The 15241-nt window shown below is 32.2% G+C and overlaps 1 protein-coding gene and 1 pseudogene across 1 annotated transcript; both read left to right on the plus strand.

Moving 5' to 3' along the window:
- The first annotated feature begins 3948 nt into the window (after positions 1–3948).
- On the plus strand, positions 3949–7816 carry LOC128184174 (uncharacterized). Its single transcript, XM_052853539.1, has 5 exons — positions 3949–4068; positions 4466–4700; positions 6744–6860; positions 7094–7184; positions 7464–7816. Exons 1-5 carry the CDS (start codon positions 4000–4002, stop codon positions 7579–7581), a joined length of 630 nt encoding a protein of 209 aa, XP_052709499.1. The 5' UTR covers positions 3949–3999; the 3' UTR covers positions 7582–7816.
- Positions 7817–10387: 2571 nt separating this feature from the next.
- On the plus strand, positions 10388–11913 carry LOC128184183 (uncharacterized; annotated as a pseudogene).
- The last annotated feature ends 3328 nt before the right edge of the window (positions 11914–15241 follow it).

A 15241-nucleotide genomic window follows, 5' to 3' on the forward strand; every position in this document is an offset into this window, starting at 1 on the left:
TTTGATCTACTTTGAATATTTCTAACTTTGAAAGGAAAACGATTCTGCTGGTGTAAATAGGCGAAATCTATAACTTTCTAAGATAACTGGTTTGTATGAAAAATTATTTGATACTGTAATGACGAAAAAACAGACCATGCAGCTTTTAAAAAAAGATATTTGTTATTGACTGTTTTTATACATTAGCACCAGATTTAACAATAATTTATATAATTTACATGTTCTAGAACATCATTGGATGTGGTTTTAATTTGAGAGAGAGAGAGAGAGAGAGAGATCACGGCTCAATAACTCGCTTCCATAGACACCGGTTTTCTATATCCGTTTTCACTTGGAAGTGAAGCTTGTGTTTTCAAAGGCTTCCCGACCCCCCCCCCCTTCCCAGAACCGCGCATGACCTGAATCTTTGCTAGAAATAGTAAGAGATATAGTTTAAATCATCAAAACCAAAAGAGCAAAAAAGTGCCGACCCCCCCTTTCCCCGTTTCGACACTTATGCTGCTTTTTAATTTTTCCTCCAGCGATCACAGGCTCCGAGTACATTTTTTTCAAATTCCAATTTTAACATCAACTGTTATTAACCTTCAAGGGCCGTTGAAATTGGAATGAAATAAGCGGGAAATTTTTTAGCATGCAAGGATCTAGGGAAGGGGGAGCCTTAACTTCACCGTGTTACTTGGTCGGGATGAAATAATCAATTTTGCCCAGTTTTGTCAAGCCAGGATCGTACTATCATCAATAAACAAATCAATGCATTGTTTACAAACACAATTTACACATAAAATAAAAAAAATGCATAAAATCTAAAGACTACGAAAAGAATACTATACGATTTGGCAAGGAGTTTCAGGTGTACAATAAGTTGGAAGGAAATAATAATAATAACTAGACCGTTCTCGTTGCGTGCAACGAGTCGGTCTTCCGTTCGATTTTTGAGTAGATTAGATTAAATTCATCAATTCAACGATAAAATCGTAAATCTAAGCAAAAAATGAGGGAACAATTTTTGCGGCACTCGGGGCTTGAACCCGGGTCGCCTGGGCCTTGTCCACGACTCTATCGACTGAGGTACTCGGACTCTCGCTTCAGGACTTTGATGCTAAATTTCTCGACAATGCCTTGATCCATTTTAAAACAAATTACATATTCTCAATCAGTAAGAGGTTCACTATCAACTGTAAAAATATGAAAATTTTCATAATATCCGTTTCCGTTGGAAACGGAAGACCCTAATAAAAAGAAACAAGAGAATAACAAGAGGGTCTTCCGTTGTAATAATAGAAGGGTCTTCCGCTGAAGACGGAAAACCCTAATAATAATATTTATATAGCGCTTTTTCTTTAATAAAGCTCTAAAGCGCTTTACAGAGTAAGTCAAAAATACATAATAAAACAGGACTAGTTTACATTATACCACATTAAATGGATTAAAATTAAGTAAGATCAGGACTCCAACTCTAAATATGTAGAAAACATAACCGCAATCACCACGTAAAACTTTTCAGATACATACACTTAAAGAAATGCATTTCTAAACAGATGAGCCTTTAGCTGTGCTTTAAAACATTCAAAGTGGAAACTCAAACGTGCAAATCAAAACTATCTTTAAATAATGTTTTAAAAGATTTAAATTAGAAAGCAATGGAAAACCCAGCATTGCGTACAACTGTTTGAGTATATAAACCATCCGTTTGCATGTGGTATGCCATTATCAAGGGATAATAGTTGTGGTAAGTTTGTAACTGTCTTAAAAAACTTATTTTAATTATTCAGTAAATGATATTAAATGATATTAGGATTTTTAGCAAGAGTATGTTTCATTTAATTGATATATTAAAAATCCAATTAGAATTCGATATAAGCCGTATTTAAAACAAACTTTCTTTATGGACAAAAAAGAATGATTGCTTTAAATATGGTCAATCGATATCAGCTAATAGGGAAATGGTGGAAGGTCTGTATTCTCTTGTGAGAATTGTTTTACTGTTGTTTACGTTGAACATACATGTATATTCTGAGGAAAATTGGAATTATATATAGTACAGAGAATTTATTGGTCCTACGCAATCTTATCGCGTTAGAATATGTTTTATAATTAAATCTTATTATGTATCTAACGTATAAATGTAATGTTCTAAAAGGCCGATTTGTTTTTCTTTCTTTTTTTGCGAAAAATCCACAATAGAAAAATCTTTAATCACATGTAATGTAATTTACACCCACTCTAGTCTATTTGCAAAGTTACAGAAATAACCTATCATCTGGTTCTTTTTGAGGGCCTTCTCAATATACATGCAGGTACATTTTTTATAGGAATATATGGGATTGTCATTTTCTGCACTTCGAAGCAGATTAAAATCAAAGCAAAGTCGGGCTCTGTTGGATTGTAATTATGCATACTGTGTAGTAAAGACTCTCTTCCTCTCTCTCTATTTCTTTCTCTCTCTCTTTCTCTTTCTCCCTCTTTCTCTCTTTCATGCTTTTAATGACGGCAAAACGCCAGAGAACGACCAAAATTTGTAAGCGGCTATTAACAAAAATATGTCTGTCTAGTAGAAATAAATCAGTGCATTGAATTTTTGAAAGGAGCGTCATAAAATCAATCCACCATTTCTTCAATGTGCAGACAAATGCAGTGTAAAGTAGTTCATGGAATTTCATACGCATTGTATATGTGCCCAAATGCACAGTCTTTATTAAAAACTTAATGATTAAACAAAAACAAAAACTCCTCGCTAAATTAATTCGCAAATAAAACGAACAAAAAACTATTGATATCTCTGTGAAACTATTTGGTATAGTAGAAGCTTCTACTTTGGCGATGTTCTGTTTTTGTTTTTGTTTTTTCGGAGGGGTGCTACTTAAAAAAAAACACTTGCAAGTGCATACCTATAGCCAGGGCTTTGTTAATAAAAATACTACAGTATCGATTTTACTCAATTGTTACATGTACGTTATTAGCAATATCATTTTCTACTTTATATGTAAAAAAAATATTATATTCTACCGTTTGGTTTTAAATAGTGGTTATCTTAAAATATCAGATGCACCATATTATTACTATATATTTGCAGTATTACCAATGTAGACTGGTATAATGGATTCATTCAAAAATTACGAAAATAACCTTGGGGAAAGCATTATTATGTGTATTAAATTTCAAAGGTATACGATTTTTTTGCTCGTTTCTTTTAACGTACTCCCTAAAGAAGCTTCATTTTATCATTACGTCATCAAAGTACAATGGCAACGTTCTCCTACAAAACAAAAGATAAAAAAGCGTTTAAAAATAAAAGTTTCCTTGAAGAAAAATTAAATAGGTTTATCATTAGGTGTAAGTGAAGCTTGTGTAGCACGAAATCTGGTGAGAGAATGGGTAAAATGATATACGATCCGGTCCCAGATAGATGATAGTATATATCACGTTTACACCGGGTAGAACGCAGCATTCGGGGTAGCGGTTATGTTTGACATGGGGTGGCGATACCGAATCGAAGAACTCACAAACTAAAAGAGTAAAAGTTTTCATAAATATAAACATGTTTATTCAGAAAATTATATTTAACAGAACATTTACAGAACAATCATTTAAGCTATTTACCCTGACCGTCAAAAGCGGTCTATATAAGTGCATCGTTATATTTTCTCTAACATTTTTACTCGCTTTTCGTGTTATCAAAGTGTTTGACTTAAAACACAAAATTGTGAATTAAAAATGTCAATCGGAGAGTTTCTTTTTTAAAAATTGTTTCTTTGTGTGTTTTTCATCGCTTCTGTGTTGCTTCCTGGTGTCAGTTGGAAATATTTGCTCAGGAGAAAGGTTAATTTTAAAAATTTCATTTTAAGTATATAGCTTACATTATGTTTTGGTCATCAATATCTTCATTGATAATCAGATTTGAATCCTGTTAAGTTTTTGTATGAACATGTATCTTTTTTTTTGATACGTTGTGCTGTGATTTTGCTTATCAATTGATCTCATTTGTTTTTTAAAAGGGAAATGATGGAAGGCCTACATTTTCTCGAGAAAGCGATTTTACTGTTGTTCATGGTATACATATATTCTGAGGTAAAATAAAAATTGTACCAATTTTTACTATTCAATGGGTCCTAAGCAACCTATCGAAGTAAACCGTATGTTTTAATTTCATATGTTGATTGGTCCTATTTTATGTTGTTAAAACACCGAACCATACTTATTACATTGCTCGTTGTATTAAATATTCATACTCGTGGCAAAATTTTGAGATCGTGAATCGCTATTGCCTTAGCCCTGAAACAAATATGTGGCAGTGTCGTCGGTAGCAAATTGAAAGGAGGGGCTGAGACTTATCAAAAACCTTGACAAGCAAAAATTAAGAGTTTTCATAATTTTTTGTTTATTAGATAAGAATATTGTAAAATAAAATTGCATAGGTGTGTCAGTGTACATGCAGCTAGCTATTATATTGTCCATTTGTTTCTAGGTTCATGCCATCACCTTTTGTGAAAAGTCAGCCATGACAATAAAATATGTGGAGAAATGTCCAACAGACGCTAAATCCTGGAAGATCGCCGCCGAAAAGATGAACTGTGAATCCATTGAACAACGTTGCTCAGATTCCTTCAAGACCGGGCGACATCAGTTCCAGTACCATTGCGTCATCAATGCTTGGAGGAACGCCACTTTGGAAGTGTGTGCCCTTAACCGAACTATATTTGGTACGGAATAAAAACAAATTGATAAAATTGTTCTCTTTTTTCGAATACGTTAAAAAAAATCCTTCAAATTAGTGTTTGAATGAAAACACTAATCATGATCTGTTACATTTTTCTCTGTTTGGTATGAATTAATATGATGTTTTGCTAGTGCTTCATAGCTAAAAGTTAAATATGGATAACGCGGTTTATAATAATTTGGGGGGAAAATGATTCATAAATGTAAATTTTGCACCCGTCGTTCGGATGTACGTGGCCAGACCAGGTGTTGTTAACTCAATACAATAACTTTAGAATTTCTTTCTTGACGGACATCAAACGTTGACTATATACAACACTGTGCCGGATATTTATGCCAGTGCCAAGATTGCATTTCTGCACCCGCTTGAGATGCAGTTTCGGAAAAATCCATCTACACCAAATGATAAACCATTGTCCAGAGAGAATATAACCATTTTTGTGTTTAGTGCGTTTTACCTGACAGATAAGATATCTACCTTTAAGGATTAATATCCCATAGGAAAATGACAATTACTAAAGGAGAAATGATTCTCCTACAGAAAATATTGACAATCCCATTGGATTTTCTATAAAAAAAAATCCTATAGGAATTATATTCCCTAAAGAAGAAATGTATTTCCTTTGAGAATTTGATTCAGATAGGTAGTTTTCCTAAAGGAAATTAAGATTTACTCTAGGATTTTATCAAATCCTATCGGAATTGAAATTCCTATAGAAAGTTCTTGTATTCCGATAGGAAATTTCAAATTTCCTTTATGCCCCAGTCACACATTCACGGATCAACTCTACGGTTCTACTACGGAATATTTGCACGGTTGACACCGGAAAATCTAATGATACGGAGTTAGTACGGATGCATTACGGAATGGATACAAATTGATACATACGAATTACTACGGATTTATACGTTCTAAAACGGTTTAGTAAGTTTTTCTAAGGAAGTACTACGGTGGTTTCATCCGTAGTGGAATTTTGAACATGTTCAAAAATTGTCGCAGCTATACAAGTATTGCTACGTTTGGATACGATAACAGACGGAAAAGCCACGGGTCAATACATATCGCCACGAATGATTCCGGATCGCTTCCGTAGCTAATCCGGCATTTATTCCGTGAATGTGTGACTGGGGCATTAGGAATATTGTTTTTCCTATGGGAACATTTATTTTATTCTAGGAATTTATTTTCGAAAGGTTTACATTTCACCTGAAGGGATGAGATACAATAATAACAAAGGTGGTTTTAAACTCCTCAAGCAATGGTCTATCATATAACGTATTTGAATTTTTCAATACATGCAGCTTAGACGGGTGCAAAAACGCCACCTTGGCACTGACATAATTATCCGTCACAGTGTTAAACTCTGTGAAGATCAAATTATAGGTCACAAGATTAAACGTCGTTTAATTACGAGTAAGTGATATATGACTCTAGGTGCAAATCCTTATCGATCCGCGAAATACTGTGGAATCATAAAATTCCGTGAGGGCCAATTTTTGGGGATGGCTTAAATTTTACAGGTTCGTGGGGGCGTAATTTCGTGTATTCTTATATATCTACAAAAGGATATATGACTTTATTACCCTAATTTACCAATTCGTGGAGGATGTTATTTCGTGGATGAGAGGTACCCACGAATTCCACGAAAATTGAGCCACCACAAAATCTAATGATTCCACAGTACCTTAATTCATCGAAGATTCTCCGGATTATCAGACATTGAGCTTCATACATTTGTATATAAAAAGTAACCCTCAAAGGTTACCCAGACTGATTTTAACAAAAATACAAGGTTAGAAATTTTATGTAAATCTTCGGGCATAGAAACATATTGTTAAGTAATTAAAAATATTGGATATTTCTCAATATTAGCAAAGGGAGAGCGTGTTTTGGAACCGCTTAAAACTTAAGAGACTTAAAACTTAAAACTTTTGCTTTGTCAATATATACTCATCCTCTTTATTTAGATTATGAAAAAATTGTTTTGAATCATTAATAATAACAATTTTTGTTCTACACTTACTAGGTTATTGTACAGAATACAACATTAACGGGACGGTGATACAAGACAACTATGGAGCAGATTGTACAAAGGTTATCCCGCCATGTCCATCATCCTACAACTCAGCAGAGGCATACAAGTGTCAGTTTAATTAAACTAAAAATATTCAGGAAGAAAATCAAAATAATTTAATTCAATTTTAAGTCGAGAAATCCAAATAACGGTAATGATTATTCATACCCTGTAATCTGTTAAAGTTTTAATGTGAAATGTATATATTTAATGTTGAAATATTTTATGCCACTACAATTGCCTTCTGTCACCTTCCTATAGAATCTTTTGCTTCTTTTCCTAGCTGATCCATTTGTTTTCAGATCAAACTTGCTATGATCTGGTGAGAAGAAATCGTAAGATGAGAGAATACACAGTTACAGATTTGAAGCATCCAAATTCAAACTCAGAAAGGTAACATACGTATGCGCCTAAATCCGTAATATCTGCCAACATTCTATAGAGAGTTTATTTTTTGATTGTCGAGTAGCGAATCTTCAATTTCAATATGCATGTAATCAATTATATCATTTATTTCAGCAAAGATTAAAGCGCACGAATAAGCATTTATAAACTAAAGAGAATTATTAACAACCTTCGCTCAAAATTCTCAAACATATGTCAGTTGACTCTCATACTGTGTGTGATATAAAGTTTTAATAATAATAAATTTGTCTGACCACATCTTTGTAGGGTCTGTGGAAAGTTGGCCTTACCAATCCTGACCATTCTCCTTGTGATTCAAGCGCATGTTTTTAATGATCATTTCATACAACTTGTCTTATGTGAAGATAGACTGCAAACAAATTAAATCTTTAAGTTTAATATCATTGTATTTTCCAAGTTTATTTTTCTTTAAATTGTACAATTTGTAAAATAATGAAGATGTTCGTTAAAACTCAGTTAAATCAATTAAAACACTGAAAATATTTTCTTCTTACAGCTAATAGAAACTTTAGTATTAGTATATATGTTTATCGTCATTAGTACCATTCATATGTCTATAATGCAACTGGATTGTAATTTTCCGTTCATGTATATAAATGAGTGGATTCTTTATGATTATATTTTTTTAAATTTTTATTCATTATTTATATCCATCATGTTAAGACAGTCAAATACTTACAATTAATTGAATGTATATATTTTACTGTTGTTTATTTCTTAGGATGGACATGACTTATTGTAGTACCTAGATCTAATAATATTTCTGGAAAATACTTATTGCTGTGCATGAACTATACAGTTCTAAAATACTATTATGTTATATCACATGTAATCAAATAAATAATGTACATGTACAACTTCATCTGAATGTTATATTATACATACCCATTATCATATTATATAGCTGGAACTTAGCCTACTTATACCAGATGATGATATATATAGGTCTTTATATGTTGGTTTTGTGGTTTGTTTTCATTAATGATCTTTCAGGTTTCAAAAGGTTTAATATTCAGATGCATGTTGCTAAATTCGTGAACTTATCAATTTATTGACGACACAGTGACTTCATACTATAGATTCACTTAAGCCGATTAATGGTTTTGTGATGATAAGCTCATGCTTGGTGAGATAATATTTGTAGACACGACATTGAAATTTGACTCTGACAAAAAAAGTTCTGGTCCAGATCTAGAATTCATATACATATGTACGTATATAGGTTTGCTCTGGTCAATATCCAGACAATGATTGTCAAGTTTTGTAGTATAAATAAAAACCAACTTGCCTTAGCAGTTACCCTATATAGTTATGTGAATAAGTGAAATTTATCCGACTCTCGATGAAGTCAGTCTGGCTTTTCAATTTTCTTTTTACAAAAAAGCAGTACTAGTGCAAAGAACGTCATGCAAATCCCAACAGCACGTTATTTGAAGATTTTTAAACGATCAATACAAGTCATAAGTGCATTATATCATATATTGAATTTCCAGAATTTCGTGATCTCAACGTGGGACTCGTACACTGTCGCTTACTTTTATCCTTTGATCATCAGGGAGAACTCCATTTTTAAAAGCAACAGTAATACAGAGTATTATACTATGGAAAAAAATCACTCGATTAAGGATAAAACAATTAACACTTGACGCAAATTTCCCGCTCTTTTAATGAAACATATGGTTTAACTATATCATTATTCTTACGCATAATTATATAAATTTGACTATGAATTATAGCTGCTTAGTCCGATTTTACATCAAACTTTGTGACCGCTTTTAAAGGATGGTTATGCTAAGTATATTTTCCGGTCAATAACGCCATATTTCAATAAAAAAAAATGATGTTCAAAATTTGATTTAAAAAAAAACGACAGAAAAATGAGTATTGCGTTACATATATTTCGTCTCATATTAAAGTTTGACTCTAACGTCGAGGAGGCTATAATTGTATTACGACTTTGGTATCGTTATAAATAAAGGTCATAATGTTTTGGCAAATCAAAAATAAACCCGGGTACATTTTGTTCATTAATATTTTTGAAGTTTGCTTTGTTTACAATTGATGCATAACATGCGGGTTGGATAAACCTAATCATTTAGGGGACAGAGGCAAATGGCTCCCTTATCTAAACATTCCCATGATGCAGTCTGGTTTGGTTTTTTTGTATGCTTATAAAGAAATTATTTTATTTAATTTGTATATTTTTAACTTTAAAAGGTTACCGATTCTGCCGGTGTAAATAAGCGAGATGTATAATTTTCTAAGATAACTAGTTTGTATGGAAAATTATTTGGCCTCGGGCAATAGATCATACTGAGCTGTTCCCTGCACCTCGGGAAAAATATTTTGGTCTATTGACTGCTCAAGCATTAAATAACTGTATAATATAGGGCTTTAAATGACAAGTTGATATCAGTTAGCTTAAAAACAAATGGTCTAGTGCCAACCCGCTTTCCTTGATATTTGAATTATTTCTGATGATCCTAAAATATACAGGTTTTTTGAGTTAAAAAAACCCCACCACATTCCTTTTTCCTGGGGATGAGGGAAGGACTTGTGTGGAGGATTTTACTGCTGTCAACAATGGCCATTTTTAAAAAGGTAAAATGTATTACATAATAATTATAATTAATGGATTAGTTTATTAATTACATGTATGTGATACCTATTAACTTTTTTAATGCTTGATTAGCCTTCTTTGCATAAATCCTCATTTGATTAATTTCATTTTCACGAATTTTGATTATTCGAAAACGCGACCTGAAAATAATTCATTTAGTAATCCGAACACTATCTGTTGCAATGGTAATTGGAGACCAGACGTTGGCTATTATTTCATTAAATGCTTGCAATGATTTTCAGTACTGGAGTCGATTGAGTGCCGAGAATAGGACTACGTTCAACTTTTAATGATAATGATACAAAAAAAGACACATTAAGAAAAAATAGTTTTAATAACAGGATTTTTAAAAACAGATCTAACGTTTATCATTGTCTTGTTCTTAAAGAAGGAATATTTTAAAGTGTAGTTGTACAGATGAATCAGCTCCATTTAATATCGTTTTTGGAAGGTTTCATTTATCACATTTTGTGAACAGTCTGCCATGACAGTTAGATACTTTGAACAATGTCCTACAGACTTCAGATCGAGGGAAATTGCGGCCAAAAAGATGAATTGTTGATCCGTTGAACAACGTTGCTCAGATTCCTTCAACACAGGGTGACATCAGTTCCAGTACCATTGCGTCATCTATGCTTGGAGGAATGCCACTTTGGAAGTGTGTGCCCTTAATAGAACTATATTTGGTACGATATGAAATCGAATTGTAATTTATTTGTCAGAAAAAATAGTGTTTTTCAATACCAATCAATTACTGATTTAATTAATTTATGTAGCTCTATTAATTATTTTTAGTGTGATTTTCTAAAATGAAGCATTTTTGAAATGTTTAGTTTTCACTCAATAATGTTTCCTCAGCATAGTTCCTTAATATTCAGGTTAAAATTATCTATGCGTGGATATATATTTTTTTTTCACGGAAAGGAAAGGATCCAAAGGATGACCGCAAGAGAGAGGGGGGTCCGAAGGATGATATCTTTGTTAGGGGGAGGGGTCCAAGGACAACTATACCGAATTTACTATGTAAATTTTATAATGATATTTAATAAATTTCCCGGGGGCGAACCTCCCTTACCTCGCATATGTCGTTTTATATGAATTTTTTTTCAATACTCGTTTAGGTTTCTGTACGGAATACAGCATCAACGGGAAAGTAATTCAGGAAAATTTTGGCGCAGATTGCAGTACAGATGATCCGCGATGCTACCATTCTACAACTCAGCAGAGGCTTACAAATGTCAGTTTCAATTATTATTTAAAAAGTCCACCATTTAGCAAATAAACTTAGCTCATGCAGTTTAATATTGATTGAAGATATACGATCAACTATACAATGCATTTAAGATTACAATCTGTTTAGATTTTAAATGCACGTGTATAACGTTGATGTACAATGTATTTCACGTCATAATTTGCTAAATTGTTATATATTTTCATTTTAATTCCAAATTTAATTATTTTTATGATTTTCTGCTTATAATTTGTTCTTAAGATCAAACATGCTATGACCTTGTGAACAGGAATCGTAAGCTGACAAATTACACTGTTAGAGATACATATCATCCAAATATGGCTCCAGAATGGTAATAAAGTAGACTTAGTCTAATGAGTGTACATTTCACAATATCTGCCACTATTTAATGACATTACTAAACTGATGTCTTGTGATTTGGCTGCAGTGGGTATCATTTAATTTTGATACAATATTGGTAATTATTTACTCAGATCTTACAACTAAACATTAAAAACTGAAAAGGAAAAGAGCTTATGATATCTAATTAACAAGTTTTGTTCATGCTTCTGTATTATTAGATACATATATAATATGGAATGCTATTATACCAATAGAATATCAACACAAGTTGACTCTCATACTGTACATGCATGTTGAATATTCTGTTATATGTCAACATTTTTTTAGGCACTCTGGAAATTTTGTCTTACCAATCCTAACCATTCTGCTTGTGATTCTTGCTCTTGGGCATGTATTACAATGAACATTGCATATAACTTGACAGTTTATGCATGAAGATGAAGAAAACTCATTATCTGCATCTGTATCTTGTGCGCTAATGAAACATTTTTCTTTTAGGGAGCATCTATTATCTTTATTTTCAGTGCTTTTTGTTAATTGTGCATGCCGTGCGCTTTGGTTGTTATTTTTCGTTCATGTATTGATAAATGTTGATGTGGTAATAAATTATCTTAAATTATGATTTGTAGTTTTGCTCTCATTAATGACATCCCAAGTTTCAATTTTTTTTTAAATATTTTTCTGTTTTATGGGTGAAACTAAATGTTATTTCAAACTCAGTAAATGTATGTGTATATATATATTATATACAGATATGTATTCATGCTATACATATTATGAATATTAAAATGTGTATATTAATTATCATGTATTTGTCTATGAGCGGTACAGATGTTGACCAATAAACAATGCAGCATAAATTAGGTGGCCTGAACAGGGAGAGTACCAATAGTCATTCAGACAAGTACACTTGTACTCAAGGTATTTATACCTAAGTGCTTGTAATACCCCCCCCCCCCCTTCTGAAAATATTTCATGCGAATGAAACATTGTTTTTTGGTAGAACTATATAGGACCACATGTACAATTAGTTTCCTCTTGTTTCTTTATACAACAAAAAATCATGTAAAGAATACCACAGACAAAAATAACACATTACATGCAGTGAGATATGGCACCTTAAACTAACCACTACCCTGCAAAATCTACTTTCACTTTGAAAAATGTTTCAACCGTAATCTGCGTGTTTACACCATGCCTAGTTCCTATTGAGATGTTATGCGTTTTTTTCCTCCTTGTATCTTTTCAGACCTTTTTCTTTCCATCTATACCCTAACGTGATCCAAATTCGCCATTTAAAAATCCGTAGGAATATTAAAAATAATGCATACATTTTCAGAATGGAACTACCTGCGTCAATGATAACGGGTTAAAAATAGTTATGTGTGACCCGTAGTAGAAATACCAACCTACATACCAGAGCAGTAATGCTCGTGCGTGGAATTTTTCGTGAAACAGTCAATGAACAAGGTTCATAAGACCCTCCGAAGTGCAATTCTTGCGCAATTCCGTAAATAAACAAATCGGTCGCTTGCCGTTCATCATGCGTATTTTCAGTACGTGGGGCCCGGGCCTATCGAACAAAAGATGGTGCCATTCCTTTTCCTAAGGGGTTAACCACTAAAAGTTGGCTCTGTAAATTTCAGATCGCCTATTTTAAATTGCCACAAATGATATTCACTTTTAAATTGGAAACTTCGCTTTAAAAATCAGATCGCCCGGTTCTGTTTTTAAATCTTATTGTGACGCTTAATAAAAGAATTTTAAGCAACGATTTAGCATTAGCGACATTCTTCACTTTTGGTGCAACAATTTATAGCATTTATTTATTAGTTGCAACGGGAACGGTGTTGTATCATTAAATAGCGGTTATTGCAACGATCACAGAAAAAAATTCCCTATTCATCATAAAGATTGAGATAAAAATTCTCTTCTTTTCATATGTAAGACTTAATTTATTGTCATTTTCTGTTGGGAAAAAGACCTATAAAAGCATGCAAATGCTAAAAAAAATTATTTTATATCAAAAGAACTAATATAGGTATCAATAACTTTGTGACGTCGTAGACTGTACATAAATGTTCATGTACTATGTACCTTAATTGTTTAAAATATTAACCATGGTAAAAAAAGTGCTCTCCCCAGCAATTCAAGTGTATCTTCTACAAGATTATATATGAAATTGCATACTCTTGTGTCTTGCACAAATGCCCGGTAAGGTATCCTAAATTTTTGCAAAATAAACTTGTCAAAGTAGTAGTAAATCAGTAACAATTTCTACTAAGTTATGTCAAATTTGAGGAACGTGTCGTCTGACCTTAAAATCTGTCCAAGAAAACTTCCACCGCAAAAAAAAAATTAAAGGAGCAAATTTTGAACGCAAAGATCAAGAAGTTTTATATTTGAGCGCAATTGTCTAAATTCCATTGATCCTTTATATCGATATCTGTACGTGCACAAGTTCTCCTGTAAATACACTACCACCTCATGTTATACATATGTTATACTGATAAGCTGTAAAGCTTAAAGAAATAAAGAATTGAGTTGAAAATATCGCTCATTAAGCAGGTCGATACCTAAATTTACTTTCTTTACTTTAATCGGCAGACCTATCTGATGAATGAGTTTCAATGCATTGTGGGCTACTACAAGTTTCAGTGCATACAAAGCGTATTGAAAATATGTATAATTTTGAATTGTTCCTCGGAATTTCATTTTAAATCAGTTTTTAGAATTTATGAAATAAATATGGAAATTTGTGTTTGATCTTTTTATTTATTTTTTTTATTTGGTTTTTCATTTCACAACATATGTACATATATAACATAATAATGATTGGAACATTTATATAAACATATTGGATAATCTTTATACTATTTCTACTTAATAGTACAATTTTGTATATTTCATATGAAGTGAAGCTGATTTTGAGAGAGAGAGAGAGAGAGAGAGAGAGAGAGAGAGAGAGAGAGAGAGAGAGAGACAGAGAGAGAGATTATGCAGGTGGATTACAATACAAGTATGGACTATGCTATACTAAAAACAAATGAAATGATATGAGGGTTCACAAAGATAAAAAAAACCCCAAAAAACAGAAAAGTTAAACTTATCTCAATAACTACAATTTTTCACAGATATTCTGCCAGTGGCTTTCGTATTCCTTATAATTACATCTTTTCAACAGCAAACATTTTTCAGTTAAGATTCTTTCTGTTATGACCTATTTCAAAGCATGTATATTTGGTGTCGGATTACTTTTATATTTACATGAAAAAATATATTGCTTCACAATAAGAGCTATCAGGTTAAAAAGAAGTGATTGAATATCAGATGTAATCGAGATTTCAAACTGTGTAAAAATCCACTCTTCAACATCACACCACAATTCTTTTACTATATTACATTCATAAAATAAATGACTAATACTTTCTTCATTTTTTTACAAAAGGTGCAAACAGCAAATTCTACTTTTTTTATATTAAAAAGATATTTATTTGTAGGGACAATCCTATGAAGTATTTGATATTGCAGCCAATAATCTTTTATTTTATTTTTATGCTCACATTTAAAGAATATGGCCTATGAGGCCTTAAATCAACCTATCTAAATTTCCCATTGTCAAAGTTCTTAATAAATTAGAAGCAGTTAGTACGTTTTTTACGTGATACCTCAGGTTTAAGACCATATTTATTTAGTAAAATTCGCATTAAAGTTTCTTCAGGGACACATGTAAAATGTCTCATGTTAAATATTGCTATACATATCAGGTAGTGTTATCGACCTGTTAAACGCGGTAATTCCTTTAAGTTA

This window comes from Crassostrea angulata, chromosome 5 (assembly GCF_025612915.1).
Source record: "Crassostrea angulata isolate pt1a10 chromosome 5, ASM2561291v2, whole genome shotgun sequence".
In the NCBI taxonomy this organism is placed as follows: Eukaryota; Metazoa; Mollusca; class Bivalvia; order Ostreida; family Ostreidae; genus Magallana; species Magallana angulata.